This window comes from Mirounga leonina, unplaced genomic scaffold (genome assembly GCF_011800145.1).
Source record: "Mirounga leonina isolate KUSES-001 unplaced genomic scaffold, KU_Mleo_1.0 Mir_53, whole genome shotgun sequence".
Lineage (NCBI taxonomy): Eukaryota > Metazoa > Chordata > Mammalia > Carnivora > Phocidae > Mirounga > Mirounga leonina.
In genome coordinates this window covers 100,641,107-100,660,539 of record NW_023270807.1, presented here as the reverse complement: position 1 = coordinate 100,660,539, position 19,433 = coordinate 100,641,107, and the positions used below count along the sequence as shown (strand labels likewise).

Below are 19,433 nucleotides of genomic sequence, written 5' to 3'. Positions count from 1 at the left end.
TTCTTCTTTTGTCAGGAAGGATTTTGGTAACCTCCACATGCCACAAAATCAAGGTCAAAGATGAATCTCTGTGTAAGCCCCAGTGATTCAGATTAAAGCAGAAGTCAACCACCAGCCTTCCCTCTTTCATTAATGGCCTCTCAATTAAAGCAATTTTCCATTCCTCCCCAGAGTCGAGCAGCTGGTTGTGTTTCAGAAAACGTAACATCGTCTAAATTTCAGGGTGCTGAGTGAGAAGCACCCCGTGCCAGGACCAAACACTCTCTCACAGTGCCCTGCCTCCATGTGAAAGTGTGGAGTGCTGAAGTCAGGCTTCTAATTAAACTTGGCAATATTACAATGAAAAAATGAGATCTGGGAGTTGGCAACGTGGCACATAAACAAACTTTTATGTGAATAATTAAACCGGAGCTAAGCATATGCTGGACCGTCTTTAATCAACTTGTGATTACAGTTACTGGTAAAAGCCCAAGCGTTTCCGATCACTCCCATGTTGTTTACGCGCCGCGGCTATTCTAACATATCTTCTTTGATATGCGCAGCACATCTTTTTCCCTGTTCCTCCCTCTTCCCTCTTCCTTCTCTTTTTCAAATTCCTGTCCCTTAGAAGAATTAATTATGACACAGGCAACGTATGACAAGAATTGTGTGTGTAAGCACGAGTGTATGTTTCACATGTTAACACGTGGACATCCACGCACCTGCCCACAGTCAGGAGGGTTTTATATGCAAGCCCATCAACTGCCTTTAAGGAATCATGCTTCAATAAAACCCGGAGCGTTATGTCTGGATTTGACACCACTGGATGAATCTGTGGCTATAAGAAACGGCCCTGAAACAAATCCCGAGCCAGGTCAGGCATCTCCTCTTGAAGTTCACAGCGCACTCTGCAGCTCTAAATGAGGTGCTGATGCCTGGTTGATCCCCGAGCACAATCGCGAAACTTGTTTACACCTCTGTACCCTTAAAACCACAACTGCGGAAATCACATGACATTTTGCTGCGAAGTAATTTCCACGAGCCCTTTTCCAAACAAAAGTTGTTGCATGTTTAAGAGAAACTTAAGGTAAGAGTCTATATAGAGTCGGTAGCATGTGGGAAAACTCTGTAAAGGATTGTCTTGTATGTTTCAGAACCCTGGTGCAGGGTCGGAACTGACCATTTCATAAGCTTTAAAGGTCAGATCCTTTTCTTCTATTTTTCTAAACGATCAGTGTAGCTTAAGAAAAAATGTAGGAAAATGAGAATGTATTTTTGAGATATAAGAGACTAATTCTGCATCTCCTTAGTCCCCTCCCCCCCTTAGTTCCCTCCCCCCCATGATAATTATATAGCCTAGGCTAGTGCCACGTATATTATAGATAAAATACCTAGATTCTAACAGATTTTTGTAGCTGGTCTTGAGGTATTCTCTGCGTATTTATTTTTCAAACATTATTCTATTCTGGATTTTCCTTCCCACCAAGCCCAAATTTCTTTCTTAGGAAAGATGCATAAGCATCATTCAGTAACGATACAAGTTCTAAGACAACTACTTACTGGGGACAGTACACTTTTTTTTCCTTGCTAGTGGAAAAAAAGAAAAAACAGAGTGAGAGAGATTAGTGGGTAACTTCATCCAGTATGGAACAAACCAGTCATTTTAACTTTAAAATGAAAACAATTTGCAATCTGCGTCTGTCTTGGTTGTCCCAGAGAAATGAACCCTGCTTACCTTGGACACAAAACATTCTGCTATGGCCACAGGATCATTTTCACAGTTTTCCAAATCTTGCAGAAGTTCACTAATAAAAAAATAATAGCCAGAAAGTATTAGATTATAGTCTGATGATTGAGAACATTTTATGTAACTCGGAGGTCTACACATTTATATGGCGTTTACGAGGAATCACTTTTTTTTTTTTTTTAAGTAAGGATTTAATAGTGGTCAAAGCCAAAGTACACTCTTGAGGTAGGAGAGCAGGCAGGCCCAGAGGTGGCAACTGCTACAAGGAATCATACTTAACTGGATAACTGAGGACCTATTGTCATTATGTCCAAGGCTTAGATTAGGGACTTGCCCAAGGTCATGGTACCCCAGGGATTTAAATACAGGTCCGACCTTTAACTCTCCCACCTAGAGATAAGCCCTGCCTGACGTTTAAGTCTTCTAGACGGTTGGCATTGTCTGTATGCATGTTCACACACACACACTTACTCATTCATCAAATAGCTGTCTAGGTACCAAATGCCAGGCAAGGCATAAGAACAAACACATCAGTGAGCTAAAGGAGATACGGTCCCTGAGTGCTTGGAGCTCGGAATCCATTGGAAGAGTCAGACATTCCATGAAAGATCACACTAACAAATTATAATTATAAACAGAGAGGGAGTACCTGCCTAGCTCAGTTGGTAGAGCATGGGACTCTTGATCTCGGAGTCATGAGGTCAAGCCTCATGTTGGGCATAGAGCTTACTTAAAAAAATAAAATAAAATTATAACTGGAGATAGTGCTCTAAAGGAAAAATATGCTGGGAGGAAATAGCTTTCCTCAGATGAAAACCTATCTTAGGGGCGCCTGGGTGGCTCAGTCGGTTGGGTGGCTGCCTTTGGCTCAGGTCATGATCCCAGGGTCCTGGGATCGAGCCCCACATCCGGCTCCCCGCTCAGCATAGAGCCTGCTTCTCCCTTTCCCTCTGCCTGCCGCTCTGCCTACTTGTGCTCTGTCAAATAAATAAATTAAAAAAAAAAAAGAAAACCTATCTTATTTTTTAATGGCAGTAGCATTATTTTAAGGAACAGCATACTATTTCATTGTGTGGATACAGTATAATTAATGTAACCAACTTACTATTAGATAAAATTAAATTCCTGGGTCAAAGGGCATCACAGAGTTAAATGGTAACACATTTCCAAATTGCACTTTCTATAAGTTGTATTAATACATTTTATTATGTTAAGTGTTTATTTTAATTAGAGGTATATTACATATTTAATAAAAAGTTAAATAGGGGTGCCTGGCTGGCTCAATCGGTAGAGCATAGGATTCCTGATCTCAGGGTCGTGAGTTCAGGCCCCTCACGGGGCGTGGAGAATACTTTAAAAAGATAAAAAAAAGTTAAATAGTAAAGCTAAATAATAAAAACAAGCAGTTTCTTACTTTCTGTTTCCCGTTCTCTACTGCCACTCTCGAGGAGCATTCTCAACATCTTGCTGTTTCTATCCACGGCTCTAAACATGCCGATGCAGCATTTTCAGCATTTTTTAATTTGAGATATTACTTACTTCCTAATTTCCCAAACTTCACCTCATCTGATCTCAATGATTTCTATTATGAAATTTGATTAGATTAAATGTCAGAGCTTACATTTTGAAGACTATATAAATATTATCCTCAGCTGAGCCTGGGAGTATACCATAATTACATTTCCTTTCTTGTACAACCATGTTTTCCCTGGAGTTAAAATCATCCACCCCCCCCCCCCTTTTTTTTCTTAGTTTTCCAAGTACACACCACTAATTTATCCTTAAACTTTGCGCTGGAAGGGTAACTCTCGCCTCCCTGTGTTCAAACATCAGATCACCTATTGGTTGTATTCTTTCTTGGTCATCTCCCTGCTGGAGCCCTCAGTCCTTCTGCCCTCACCTGAACAGGTTAACCTGCTCTCCACACCTGCTGGGTTCTCCCAGCACCATCCTGATGATGCACTTCACCGGCTCCTCTGTTAGATGCCCTGTTTCTTAGCTACCATTTCAGATGTATCCTTCTTTGGGCAGTACAACAGCCAGTAGCTGTCTGAGTCAAGGTAACAGGCAATACATTTTCTGGGACTCTTCCTGTTTTAGAATGTTCTCCCTTCCCACTTGGCTGATCATGTTACTGGATATAGAATTCTTGGTTGGAAATAATTTTCTCTGAGTATTCGGGAAACTATCTGTTGAATTCCAATGCTGCTGAGAAGTCCAGTAACATTCTGATCCATGATCCAGGATTCATGTGACCTGATTTTCTATTCTGGAAGCTCTCAGAATTGTCTCTTTGTTAACATAATTCTGAAATTCTGTGATGGCTGACTTTGGGGTGAGTCCTTTTTTTTTTTTAAGATTTTAAATTTTTTATTAGAGAGTACAAGCAGGGGAGCAGCAGCAGAGGGAGAAGGAGAAGCAGGCTCCCTGGTGAGCAGGGAGCCCGATGTGGGGCTCGATCCCGGGACCCCGCAATCATGACCTGAGCCAAAGGCAGACGCTTAACCGTCTGAGCCACCCAGGCGCCCCAAGGGGTGAGTCTTTTTATGCACAGAGCCAACTTGACTATTTGGGAAATATTCTTGAGCATCACTTCTCCAAGTGACCCCTGGATTCCTGAGACCCCTTCAGGAGTCTGTAAAGTCACTATTTTCATAAAAATTCTTAGGCAATATTGGTTTTTTTACTTCCATTTTTTCATGAGCATACAGTGGACTTTTTCAGAGGTGACATGACTTGGGATGAGGAAACAGATGGAAAGTAGAAGCTCACTTAAGAATCCAGTGATTTTCTAGGGGCGCCTGGGTGGCTCAGTCATTAAGCGTCTGCCTTTGGCTCAGGGTCCTGAGAGCGAGCCCCGCATCAGGCTCCCTGCTCCGCGGGAAGCCTGCTTCTCCCTCTCCCACTCCCCCTGCTTGTGTTCCCTCTCTTGCTATCTCTCTGTCACATAAATAAATAAATAAATAATTTTTAATTAAAAAAAAAGAATCCAGTGATTTTCTAGTAAGTCACACAATAAAGAAATTTGCAAAAATGTAAACCAATTCCAATATATACACAAATGTTAGGGGGAAAAGCTTATTTTTCTAAAACTGTGTGGGTTCATTATTATTGAATAAACTGAAGTTTTAATGATTTTTCAGTTTTAATTTCTATCATGATAAACAAAACATCATACACCATAAATAAAAAAAAACTTTTTGGGTCCTTAGTAATTTTGAAGTATGTACAGATCCTGGGACCAAAAAGCTAAGGAACCTCTATGCCTAAATTGGGTCTTTGATATTTCCTTCCCCCATTTTCTCTTCTCTCTTTGAAGCTCCTATTATTCACATTTTAGATCTCCTGGTGTGATACTCTTATCTTTCTTATTCTTCCTCTCCTACTTTCTATCTTCTTGTTTATTATTCGTTTTCTGGGAGACTTCAATTTTATTTTCTGTCCCCTCTATTAAATGTTTTCCTTTCTACTATCTGATTTTTAATTTCAGAGTTTTTTTTTTTTTTTAAGATTTTATTTATTTATTCATGAGAGACAGAGAGAAACAGAGGGAGAAGCAGGCTCCCAAGGAGCAGGAAGCCCGATGCGGGACTCGATCCCAGGACCCTGGGATCATGACCTGAGCCGAAGGCAGACGCTTAACCATCTGAGCCACCCAGGCGCCCTTTCAGAGTGTTTTTTAAAAATATGCTCTTTAGATGGTTCTTATGTTTCTGTTCTTATGAGTGCAAAATTTCTCTCTAAAGATTATGGTATTACTATTATTATTATTATTATTAATTATTTGCGGCTTTTCTTTCCTGCCTTTTTGCTTTCTGCTGAGCTCTCTTTACTGTTTGATCCTTTTGGCTTCTGTCATTCACGTTAGAGGCTCTCCCCAAATACCTGGGATCTTCAATTGTCCTTTCCTATTTGAAGGTGAGAGATGACAATGACGATTGTAAACTATGTGAGAAGTGGAGCTTTCCATGGGTCTTCTTCACTCAAGGCAGCTGTTCTCCAACTTTGTACTATTATGACCTGTATACACTCTAAAAAATTCTTTATGTGGATTATATCTACTGATATTTATTAGAAATTAAAATTAAATATTTTTGAAATCGGTCAATTCATTCAATAAGTTCAATACATGTAAATATAAATAACTTTTGTGAAAAACAGATTTTATAAAACAAAAGTTAGTGAGAGGAGTAGCTTTGTTTTACATTTTTGCAAATCTCTAATGTTGACCCTAATGGAACACTGATGGATTCTCATCTGCTTCTACATTCAATCTGTCACAATCTGTTGTTTTTTTTTTTAATTAGCAATAATCGCGCCTCGGATAAACCTCATTGGCTACAATACTGCCACTGCGCAAAGCTGTTATTTTTTTTTTAAAGATTTTATTTATTTATTTGAGAGAGAGAGAAAGAGAGTATGAGTGGAGGAGGAGGGGCAGAAGGACAAGCAGACTCCCCGCTGAGCAGGGAGCCCAATGTGGGACTTGATCCCAGGACCCTGAGATCATGACCTGAGCTAAAGGCAGATGCTTAACCGACTGAGCCAGTCAGGCACCCCTGTTATTTTGATGAAGTACACAGAAAACAATCTAGCCTCACATAGATACATCACTGGAAAAGAAAGGAGTCTTTGAATACCTATTGAGAAAAGTGTGGATATTCTTTGATATTACACTGAAACTGAATGTATGATAATTTCTTAGAGATCTGTTGGAGTCTGAAACCATACCAATGCACTGTACCTTGTTACTTTAAAATCCATGGGTCTATCTTGCACATTGAAAGGATCTTTTACCAATGTTACCAAAGCATGATTTCAGGATAGTCCCAATTACAAACATTCATTCCTAATACTCCTTTTTTTTTTTTTAAGATTTTATTTATTTATTTGACACAGAGAGAGAGAGCACAAGCAGGGGGAGTGGCAGGCGGAGGGAGAGGGAGAAGCAGGCTCTCCGCCGAGCAGGGAGCCCGATGCGGGGCTCGACCCCAGGACCCTGGGATCATGACCTGAGCCAAAGGCAGACGTCTAACTGACTGAGCCACCCAGGTGCCCCCATTCCTAATATTCCTATAAAAACATTCCCTTTGTAAGATTATTTTTACTTTGGAAAATACAATCCTGATATTTATACCAATATCTCTTACAGATAGATGGGTATGAATAAATTAAAGATAGTTGAAATCTAATCATTGGGACCTAAGCACTGGATGAAGAGAAACGGTTGAAGAAAAGTAATAGTCAAAGAAGCAACATTTCTGGGCCAGTGATTTCCATTACTGGAGGATGGAGTGCTCAAGATCTAGGTTTTGTGTCCAGGTCTTTCAATACAAATCTTCTTTCTGATCAGAGAAGAATTTTGAGCAGAATCCATCATAGCTTAACAGAAATATTCCTTGACATACTCAACTCCCTGGGTTCTATATGTTATGCTAATCAAGCTCCCTTTGAGCTTTACCTTCATCTCCAGAGTGGACTACCTGATAGGAGGAAGTGTCTCAGGGGACGCACCCAGGCTCCAGGTATAGCTCACCTGTAAATGAATGACTGGCATTCATTGCTCAAACCACAGGATGGGAGGGAGCTCAGACACTTTCCAGTCCAACCCCTAATTTTAAGGTGAGGAAATCATGGCTCATACAAGGGAAGTAGCTTACCTTAGTTCACATAGCTAATAATTAATGGCCACAGCTGGGGTTAGTATCAGGGCTACTGAATCCCAGTCATGCACTCTATTATAAACACATCTATTGAAAGATTTATTTCCTGACTGACTCAAGAAAGCCAAGGGCTGGACTCTGCATTATGGTGTTTTCGGTGGGAGACCTTGTCTACCTGGGAGCCCTAGCTTGAGTCACCTGGCTAGCTTTCCTTTACAATCATTTTCCAAAATAGGACAAACACTAAGGATGGCAACAGTGAGGAGGAAGTAATGGGATTTCTTTTGTACTCTTGTTATAGGGCCACGGTCCTAACGTATTTGGCCCACCATCTTGTTTGCTCCCCTTTCAACAGTAATTATTGAAAGCCTCCATGTCAGGCATTGTTATAGGTACAAAGGTATGGGATAAAGAACATGGGCCTGTCCTATGGTGCTTATGCTCTGATCAGGGGTGGTAAATGTTAATAATTGAATACATAAAGAACATAGTATCAAACAAAAGATAAGTGTGGGCAAGGGTGTAAAGAATTGGAACTCTTGTACACTGTTGGTGGGAATACAAAATGCTGCAGCCTCTATGGAAAGCAGTTCTTCAAAAAATTAAAATAGAACTACCATATAAGCCAGCAATCCGATCTCTGGGTATTTATCCAAAAGAACTGAAATCAGGATCTTGAAGAGATATTAACACACTCATGGTCATGGCAACACTAGTCACAATAGCCAATAAGTGGAAACAACTTAATCCATGGATGGATAAAGAAAATGTGGTATATACATACAATGAAATATTATTTAGCCTTTGAAAAGGGAGGAAATTCTGTAATCTGCGATAACATGGGTAAACCTTGAAGACATCATGCTAAGTGAAACAAGTTAGTCACAGAAGACACATACAGTATGATTCCACTTACTTGAGGAATCTAAAGTAGTCAAATTCATTGCATCAGAGAGTAGAATGGTAGTTACCAGGGGTTTGATGGGGGATGGGGAGAAATGGAGGAGTTGCTATTCAATGGGCAAAAAGTTCCAGTTAAACAAGATGAACAAATCTGAGAGATCTGCTGTACAACATAGTACCTAAGTTAAAAATAATGCATTGTACACGTAAAATTTTGTAAAGAGGGTAGGTTTCACGTTAAGCTTTCTCACATAATAAAATAAAATTTGAAAGCACTATTTTGCTAAACACATAAAAACCTAAATGAAATTACAATAGCAACTTGCATGTCGTAACACATTACCACTTAATGAGAAACATTTATGTGAAAAATAATCAAGTATTGGTTTTACTGAAAAAAGAAACAAAACAACACAGTATGACACTATGCTCTGTGATACCAAGCAAAAAGGGCAATGTGGGGAGAGCAACTGAGGCTGGGTGGGTGTAGAAGGGCACTGGAGCAGTCATGGAGGGCTCCCGAAGGAGGTGATACTGGAGTATGGGGAGGGCTGAAGAAGAAAGTCCTTTAAGAAATCAGTTGAGTGGGGCGCCTGGGTGGCTCAGATGGTTAAGCGTCTGCCTTCGGCTCAGGTCATGATCCTGGCGTCCCGGGATCGAGTCCCGCATCGGGCTCCCTGCTCGGCGAGGAGCCTGCTTCTCCCTCTGACCCTCCCCCCTCTCATGTGCTCTCTCTCATTCTCTCTCTCTCAAGTGAATAAATAAATCTTTAAAAAAAAAAAAAAGAAAGAAATCAGTTGAGCACACCAAGCTCATTCTGGACTCGCTTGCGTGAGGTTACAGAAAGGATGCCCTTGTGGCTGGAGTTTGGTGAAAATAGGAACATGGGAGAAACAGGAAGAAGACTAACTAAAAAATAATATGCCCTGTACTAGGGGAGCACAAATGTGGCCCCAGAATTCGGTATATCAGCCACTGAAGATACTCCAGAAAGAACAGGACCGTCGTTCTGGAGTTACAGCCTAAGGGTGGAGACCAGGTTTCTCACTGCATCATTGTATCTAATGAACAACTCTACCTGTACATTGGCAGGAGGGAGTGATTCACAGATTGTGTTTTGTACTCACAGCTAAAATTAGAGTCATCCCACCTTCGGGTTTTGGGTATTTTCCCTTTTCCCTGAGTTCCAAATATTTCTTCCTTTTTGAGTAGGACTATGAAAAAGAAGGTAACATTTCTTACTTACATTTCTTGTTCGGGTGTGCAATTAGAGGAAACACCGTTCTCTTTTACAGAACATATTACATGTAAAATTTTCTCTGACTAGTGATGTGAACTTGAAGGCAGGAACTGTATTTTGAGCTTGAAGATTCCACTGCCTCACAGGGAATAAGAGGCAGGAAAGGGGCCTCTCCCCTTCAGGTCTACAATAGCCTCTGAGCACCACTTCCTTTCCCCACCTACCTAACTAGGTCAGCTGGCATTCCAAGCTATTGCGTCCACAAAGGCATACGTGCACGTGGGAACAGAAAATGGAATGAGGTTAAGAGCACCAAATGTTCCATTAATCTCACTGATACATTAACACTGGCCTTGAAAGTCCACTTGAAAAAAGCCTGCGGGTGAAAACATTTCTACCACTGTGCAGAAGTTAAAGAGATTTTGGTGGTGGGAAAATGCTCTAAAAGAAAAAACTTCCCGGGCACCTGGGTGGCTCAGTTGGTTAAGCAACTGCCTTCGGCTCGGGTCATGATCCTGGAGTCTCGGGATCGAGTCCCGCATTGGGCTCCCTGCTCAGCAGGGAGTCTGCTTCTCCCTCTGACCCTCCCCCATCTCATGCTCTATCTCATTCTCTCTCTCAAATAAATAAATAAAATCTTAAAAAGAAAAAATAACTTCCCCCACCTTCCATTGCCTTCATGTTCTATGTATCCCATGATTCACTTTCTAAATTACATTTCAAGGAATAAAAAAAGGATGACCCAAAAAACTTTTTTTTTTTCCACTTAGACTAGACTTAGCTGAGTGTTTTATAAGCAGTGACTTGACAGATACAGAATAAAGAGAAAGAATTAAAGGGAAAGGGGAGATTTTACTCTCACCTTCTGAGGAAGGAAGAGAGCTTAGATTATTTTAATTTGCTAATAATTTTAAAATAGAAATTCAATATAAGGAATAGACCATTCTCTTTCCTCACTCTTCATTCTTAAAGAAAGATTCAAATTACAGTTTAGGTAACTCTTCTCTATTCCAAGAGAAGGATGAGTGTATAAAACAGGTGGCATTTTTTGGGCACCTGGGTGGCTCAGTTGGTTAAGTGACTGCCTTCGGCTCATGTCACGATCCCTGAGTCCTGGGATCGAGTCCCACATTGGGCTCCCGGCTCAGCGGGGAGCATGCTTCTCCCTTGACCCTCTCCCTTCTCATGCTGTTTCTCTCTCTCAAATAAATCTTTTTTTTTTTTTTAAAGATTTGATTTATTTATTTGAGGGAGAGAGTGAGAGAGAGCACATGAGAGGGGGGAGGGCCAGAGGGAGAAGCAGACTCCCTGCCAAGCAGGGAGCCCGATGCGGGACTCGATCCAGGGACTCCAGGATCATGACCTGAGCCGAAGGCAGTCGCTTAACCAACTGAGCCACCCAGGCGCCCAAGATCTTTTTTTTTTAAAGATTTTATTTTTATTTATTTGACAGAGAGAGACAGGGAGAGAGGGAACACAAGCAGGGGGAGTGGGAGAGGGAGAAGCAGGCTTCCCACTGAGCAGGGAGCCTGATGCGGGGCTCAATCTCAGGACCCTGGGACCATGACCTGAGCCGAAGGCAGACGCTTAACGACTGAGCCACCCAGGCGCCCCTCAAATAAATAAAATCTTAAAAAAAAAACCAAAAACAACCCAGTTGGCATTTTCTTCTTTAATTGGAAGTAAACAAACAAACAAACAAAAGTTGTGGGATTTCAGGGGCACATTCAAAGGGGAAAGTAGTTTCTTTTGACCGACCTAGTTTCCTGACCATTTAGGGATTTCTTCCAGACACCAAACCAGAGACTTAAATTTCTAGGCTATCACAGGGATTACAAGAGGAAAGAGAAATTTGGCTGCAAAAAGGAAAACAAAAACGAAGTATCAGCTGCATTCCAAAATGTTTTATGTTGGAAGATTTTGTGAAATAACGATTTAAATCTAGTCACATACCAAAATTAAATAAAGATAGTGTGAGGAAAAAAGTTATAGATGATGGTCATTTATGAAGATGCATGAAAAATTTCTCTCTTTTTTTTAAAGATTTTATTTATTTATTTGAGAGAGAGAGAGAATGAGAGAGAGAGAACACATGAGAGGGGATAGGGTCAGAGGATGAAGCAGACTCCCCGCCAAGCAGGGAGCCCGATGCGGGACTCGATCCCGGGACTCCAGGATCATGACCTGAGCCGAAGGCAGTCGCTTAACCAACTGAGGCACCCAGGCGCCCCGCATGAAAAATTTCTTAAAAAAATACAAACAAATCAAATTTATCAGGGCACAAATATATAAAACATCATGACCAGGTAGGGTTTATTATTAGTAATGAATGTATGATTCAAACAGAATGCCTATTAATATAATTTATCATATTATGAATAGAAAGAGAAAAATCATATGCTAATTTTCTTGAAGGCAGATTAAGCATTCAATGAAATTTAATATTCATTCACAATATCCTAGCAGAATAGGAAAAAGCATTTATGTAAATCCCAGAACAAACATCATAGTTATTATTAAGAGAGTTAAAGCATTCCTGCTAATGTCAGAAAGACGATAAGGATACCAACATTGAATCAACACAGTATGAGAAGACTTACCCAAACAATAAGATACCAAAAAACATAATGGGTAGAAGAACTATAAAGGAAGACAAAAAAATTTCCTTATTTTCAGATACTAGTGTCCACACAGAAAGCCCAAAAGATCTATAAACTACTATTAGAACTAATGGAAAAGCTTAGAAAGTTAGTTGGATACACTATCAACATATAACAATCAACAGCATTCCCAGAGGACAATAATAGTCAATTTCAAAATAGAACAAATATTTTAGTCAAAATAACATCAAAAAGAATAAGTTTTTGGGGCGCCTGGGTGGCTCAGTCATTAAGTGCCTGCCTTTGGCTCAGGTCATGATCCCAGCATCCTGGGATCGAGCCCCGTGTCGGGCTCCCTGCTCGGCGGGAAGCCTGCTTCTCCCTCTTCCACTCCCCCTGCTTGTGTTCCTCCCTCACTGTGTCTCTCTCTGTCAAATAAATAAATAAAATCTTAAAAAAAAAAAAAAAGTTTTTATTCCCAACCAACCAAAAAGGCTTGTTTTTGGACATGTTTATGGATGGGATGACTCAATATTGTAAAGATGTCAATTCTGCCAAAATTAATCTACATTAAATGTAGTTCCAATAAAAATCCTAACGGAGTTCTTCAGGGAACTTGACAAACTAAAAAATCACTTGACAGTGCAAAGAGTCAGGAAAAGCTAAGCCAATGTTGAAGAGTAATGTGGGCTTAATAATGAAAACAATGTGGTATGGGGCAGAGATGGACAAATAGAGTAATGCAGAGCTCAGAAACAGACCCATACATACATGTAAACTTCACATGGGAGGAATGTGGAGGTACAAATCAGCACAGAAAGGATGTACTTTTCAATCAGTGGTGATCAGGCTATTGGGTAGACATAGGAAAACAAGCATTTGGATTTCCTACCATATACCATACCTACATCAACTGTAGTAAGGTTAAAGATAAGGCAAAATTTTAAGACTTTTAGAAAAATAATAGAGCATATTTATGAACAGAGATTACAAGATAATTTTTTTAAAGATTTCATTTATTTACTTGAGAGAGAGAGAGAGTGAGAGACAGCACAAGCAGGGGGAGTGGCAGAGGGAGAGGGAGAAGCAGACTCCCCGCAGATCAGGGAGCCTGACTCAAGGCCCAATCTTAGGACCCTAGGATCATGACCTGAGCCGAAGGCAGACACTTCACCAACTGTGCACCCAGGCGCCCTATAAGATAATTTTTTAGACACAACACAAAATCCACATTATTATAAAATGTACATTTATTTAGTGTGGTCAAACTTATAAATTATATGATTTCTTTTCAAAAAAACTGTAATTAAAGTGAAAAGACAAGTCTTATAGTAGGAGATGATTTGCAACTCAAATAATCCACAAAGATCACTAGCCAAAATTTATCAGGAATGCCTACACAGCAATAAGAAACATCCTGACAGAAAAATGGGCAGTGAATAGAAGGCAGAAATTCACACACACAAAAATCTAAGTGGCCAACAAACAAGAAAAGATTCTCGGTCTTAATTGTGATTGGCAAAATGCAAAGTAATGTATCCCCCAATGGAATATTACATATTACATCACAGTTAAAGAAAGGAGAGGTACAAATCTCAAAAACAATGTGGAGAGAAAAAAATGTTGTGGAAGGTTGGCACACTTTATGCCATGTTTGAAATAAGTGAACGCATATTACATATTTCAAATAAATGCTTACATATGTAGTCATGGAACAAAGTCATACTTGGGAGTGAAACACCAAGTCTTGGAGAGCAGTAGTTCCAGTTCTAGCGGTATACTGAACCGGATTATACTGGCTTGCCTGAGCCAATCCTGTGTACCTCTTCCTAATTCCATGTTCAGTGATGTCTTGCTAGTAGCTTGAAATCTGCTGTGATGGAATGTTTACACCACAGAAATTGGCAAACAATATAAATCCCAGCTTCTCCCTCTCTTGTCCTAATGCCGGAGAACTGGTTTACCAGCGCATTACTGTGCCACTCTCCACAGAGTGAGATGCAATTGGGAGGAATACTTAAGGGGCTTCAACAGTATTTGTAATGTCTTTATGCTTTAAGGAATTTCTAAAGTAAATATGACACAAGAAAAGGCTTTGATAGAGTAGGGGTAGGGTTCATGGGTATTTATCATGCTACTTTTCTGTATTTTGGAAATATACCCTGAAAACACAATCTAGTCAGCAGAGTTTTTTGGGCCAGCACAAAACCATTTTCTTTTTCCCCTCTTTAATTTTAGAGATTTAAATCTTGTTTAGTTGGTCACAATAATATTATATTATGTTGAAAAACCTGTATCTGAACTAATAATAGAAACTTTAAAATTAGTTCAAGCCCCAACCATAGGTTTGCCAGAGAGTTAGACCTTTGAAATCAACTGATGTAGGGTATATAATAAAAGATTCATAAGAGGCATTAACATAAAAAGTCACATCAATACTTCTTACTTAAGCAAATATAACAGCAAAGATATCTGAGCTCTAAATGTAGACTCCAGATCTAAGGGAAAGGAAATAAAAACAATTAGGGACAGAAGAGTATAGACAGCTCAGCTGTAAAAGTGAAACAAGCAGATGCTTTTCTTTTTTTATAGAATTATTCTACCTTTTTTAAGATTTTATTTATTTCAGGGAGAGCAAGTGAGAGAGAGAGCACGAGCTGGGTGAGGGGCAGAGGGAGAGGGAGAAGCAGACTCCCCGGCTGAGCAGGGAAGCCCGACGTGGGGTTCGATCCGAGGACCCTGGGATCATGACGTGAGCTGAAGGCAGATGCTTAACCAACTGAGCCACCCAGGCGCCCCAGCAAGCAGATACTCTTGAAAATAATAATGAGGGGCGCTCATGTCGTGATCCCAGGGTCCTGGGATCGAACCCCACGTTGGGCTTCCCTGCTCAGCCGGGGAGTCTGCTTCTCCCTCTCCCTCTGCCCCTCACCCGGCTCGTGCTCTCTCTCTCCCTCTCTCTCTCTCTCTGTCTTACTCTCTCAAATAAAATTTAAAAAAAGAAAATAATAATAAAATAAAGTAATAGGAATACCAATAGAAACGTGACAAAACCAGGTATTCAAAACAGGCTAGATTGGATGCCTAGTTCTATGTCCTTGAGCAAAGGACTTTTCATACTGCACTCCTGATTCATCTATAAGATGTGCATACAATATGCATTCTATCTGCCTCCCAGAGCTGTTAAGAGGATTACAGGAGATCATGCATGTGCCAGGGATAGATAACTGGGATCTGCAAAAGGGACAGGCATAAATACGTGATGCTCATTGCGTGCACATTGTGTCACCACATGGACCCCTAACACATCATCATCCGGGTACTCATTCACTCTGACTCAGGCTGACAGGTCTGACTTCCTTGTTCAGAGACCACCAAAGAGAAAAGAACAGAGAACCAATTCAGGAATACAAAAGTCTTCTCAGTCTTCCAACTTTTGCAGAATGGGCTCCACCGCCAAGGTCCCTTCTTGTTGACCTAGGGGGCTACGTCATTCTTATCTTTCTTTAAATTAGGAGACACAGGGGGCGCCTGGGTGGCTCAGTTGGTTAAGCGGCTGCCTTCGGCTCAGGTCATGATCCTGGAGTCCCTGGATCGAGTCCCGCATTGGGCTCCCTGCTCAGCAGGGAGTCTGCTTCTCCCTCTCATGCTCTCTGTCTCTCATTCTCTCTCTCTCAAATAAATAAATAAAATTAAAAAAAAAAATTTAAATTAGGAGACACAGGAAGATTTAAACTCCAGGGAGTTTAAAAAAAAAAAAAAAAAGCCCTTCTGGATTATGCTACCATGTCCCAAACCATGGCCTGAAAAGCAGGGCTCCACTCTGGCAAGTGGGAATGTGGTTAAATGCCTGGGCTTTGGGGTCAGAGAAGCCCAGATGAGGCATATAAAGTGATAATGTGCATAAAGCTCTATGGCCTCTGGCATGAACTAAGCAGGAGACAAATAGTCATTACCATCAACTTACAGCCAAACCACCAGAGGCTTAGGCCACGGGCCTCCCCACATATATGCCTCAACCCTCTCCCCGAGTTACAGTGCCACTGGTAGCCTCTAGAAGGAGAAGCCACTCGGGGATTCATGGGATTTTACCATCAGCGACTGCTAAATGGGAGCCTGTTTTAATACCAATGAACATGCAGACTCTAAATTCCCTTTTTTTTTTTTTTTTTTGAGATAGCGTGAGCACGCATGATCGATGGGTAGGGGGAGGGGGTGAGGGAAGGAGGGAATCTTAAGCAGACTCCATGCCCATCAAGGAGCCGGAGGCAGGGCTCGATCTCACGATCCTGTGATCATGACCTGAGCTGAAATCAAGAGCCTAAACGACTGAGCCACCCAGGCGCCCCAGCCTAATTCAATTTCTTTATGACCTTTCTCTATTTTCTTCTTATTGTGTCTATTTTACGTAGACAGTGTTTCCCAGCCACAGCTATACATTACAAACATCTGAGGACCTTTTAAAAACTTCTGATGCCCTGGCCCAACCCCAAACCAATTCATTACAATTTCTGGGGGTGGGATCCATCATATTATAAAAAAAAAAAGCTTCCCAGGTGATTCTAGTAGTGTAGTTCAGGTCGAGAATTACAGTCTCGGAACATGCTGACCAGTTTCCAAAGTCTCCTGAATCAAATCAGGGAGATGTTGCAACATGGGCCGTTTTCACATCCTAGGCTTTCAATATGAAAGAAGGCGTTGATGCAAGTCTATATACAGATCTCCCAGAGGCCGGGCTTGTGCTAGGTGTTAGGGACTCGAAGGTAGCAAAGGAGATGTGGATCCTGACCCCAAGGTGTCACTTACACCAATTTCACTAAGCAAAGAGGGAGAAGATTTATAAATTGCACTATGGTTGAGTCACACAAGGACAGGGCACTGTAGAATTTTATAATGGGATTTTACTCTAACAAAACCAACATCATCACTGGTTGGTATTTCGATGCTTTCTCTGGGCCGGTATTGAGTGAGGTAGGCACTTCCGGTGTTTGAGCGCACTGAAGCTTCACAACAACCATGGAGATACATATTCTTATTATTTCCACTCATTCATTCCACAAAAGCTTGCACGCCTCCGATGGGCCAGGCATTGTTTAGGCACTTGGGTGGTAACAAAACAGGCCCCAGGCCTCGGGGAGTGTTCCGTGAGTGGGGGTGGTGAGGAAAGAAAACCGATGTAAACCAGAAGTCAGTCATAGAGTGCATCACAGAATTTGATAAATGCCAGAAAGAAAAGGCAGAGCAGGTGAGGTGTTCTGTGGGCGTCCGGCAAGCTTCATTGAGAAAGGAAGACATGAGCACAGACTTGTAGGGAGGGAGTTAGTTCTTCCACTCCATTTCAAGACTCACCCAAGGATCTCTTCATGGCTCAGCTGGGATGCAAACCCAGGTATGTTGGAAATGAGAGTCTGTGTTCCTAACTTGCCTACTGCCTGGCAGAAGTTTCACAATATGTAATATTAACCGATTTGCTTGTCCCAGCCCCTTCAGCAAATTTCCTAAGCCTGGTGCCTTTTACATAGTAGGTACTTAACATATGTTTGAGTTAATCATTTAAATTATTAATTAATTTGGATCAGTCTGCTATGACTTAAAGTATTTGTGTGTCTACTGTGTCCTGCCCACTCCCTAGGCAGAAGAAAGTTTCTAGAAAATTCAGTGGAGGTGGGGGTGCCACAGACGAAGCATGCATGATGTCACTGCTCTGTCAGGGAAGGCAGGTCTCTTCTCTGAGCCAGGAAGATGGATTTGGACGGAATATTAAACAAATGTGAGACTCTTCTAGGACAAGGATGCTTCTGGGTAGAAGACTTCATGGCATGATAGCACACAGAAATGCATGAAGTTGAATCAAGGATTACAGGTAAAGTTTTCTTAGGTGGCATTCATCTGAGAGAAAGTCATATTCCTAGGTGAGAATGATCTTTTGAGTATGAACTTACCTATTGAAGTGGTAGATATCCTGTATGTTTCCAAAGAGGGCTGATCTTTCTTCTGTCCCCAGAGGAAGTTTTGTTTGGTCCCTGATGCAGTCAAGGTAATCCTGGGAAATCAATGAGAAGGATGTCTTAAACGCTCCTGTCCTTCTCCAAGTTATCTTTAGTTATGCAAGACGAACCTCTCATATCAATTTCAAGCAATTATTATACTAATGTGCTCATTAATTGTACTATGGAATACAGAGTGTCACTTTTATTAATGTTGACAATACTCACTAATTTATAGAAGGGGGAGTTTGAGCAAGGAGGAGGAGTATGGTATACATTAGGCTATATAACCCCCAAATGTATTAGAGCTTCCCTAGATGGATAATATAACGACCATAGTTTCTCATAATGTCAGATTTTTGGCATAACAACATCATCTTCTGTTTCCTTGACTGACTTATGTGATAAAAAGATACTCAAATTCATTTAGTGGAAAGCCAGAAATACAGACCTTAAAATTTCTCATCACAAGAAAAAGAATTTGTAACCGTGTGTGGTAATGGCTATTATTACACTCACCGTGGTGATCATTTCACAATACACACGTACATCAAGTCATTATGTTGTACACCTTAAACTAATACAATGTTCTATGTGAATTATATCTCAATAAACTGGGGAAAGAGAGTGCTGTTTAAACATAACCTTGAAATCAGGAAGCTATCAGTTGTTAAAATGCAGAACCAAATTCTTCCTCAAACACCATTTTAAAGAAAAAAAACCCCTCTTTTTATTTTAATAAGCACATAACTCACTTATGCTATCTAGTAGGCTATGTTAATGAGCCATGGAAAACTTTGAAATGATTTTATATCTTTTAACACAGCAACAGCTCCCAAGCAGAGCTAATGTGGGCTCAGATCCACAGTGGGTTAAATGTCCATGGCTTGGAAGCTTCGAGCTGCTGCTGAGAGAAAGCTGTTTTCCACCCTGGGTGTGAGAGTTCATAACTGAGTGTTCCCCCTTCCCCAGCAATGCTTGAAAAAAGAACTCAGTAGGAGGCCAGAAAACAATAAAGAAAAAAGTGAAAACAGCTGAAATAATGTAAAATAAAAAATAAATACAATCCCCTGCTCCGGGCTGCACAATGTACTATGGCCCTCGACCAAATGTCACATGGCGTCGTGCAGCCCGGGGGAGGAACAGACCCTGTGAAAATCCCATGTTTCAGCCACATTCCAGTGTTCCATCGCAAACACAATAGCAGTTAGGTGCAACCAGCCAAAGGAGAGATGAAATGTAAAAACCATCAGATAATTCTTCCTTCTCCATTTTAATAAGCCACATTCATTCTCTCATGCTCTTTATGCCCCT

At 40.9% G+C, this 19,433-nt stretch overlaps 1 protein-coding gene and 1 pseudogene across 2 annotated transcripts in view; both read right to left on the bottom strand.

The window, feature by feature from the left end:
• Window positions 1–19,433, bottom strand: part of PLEKHG1 (pleckstrin homology and RhoGEF domain containing G1) — a 223,273-nt gene that overhangs the window by 40,907 nt on the left and 162,933 nt on the right. The window contains exons 4-5 of one of the 2 annotated variants that reach the window (XM_034991003.1): window positions 18,075–18,175; window positions 1,715–1,784 (exon numbers count right to left, since the gene is read on the bottom strand). In XM_034991003.1, coding sequence (XP_034846894.1) covers window positions 1,715–1,784; window positions 18,075–18,175 — 171 coding nt within the window. The remainder of the gene's footprint in view (window positions 1–1,714; window positions 1,785–18,074; window positions 18,176–19,433) is intronic. The other variant, XM_034991004.1, reaches the window with a different exon arrangement.
• LOC118001746 lies at window positions 5,932–6,090 on the bottom strand (annotated as a pseudogene).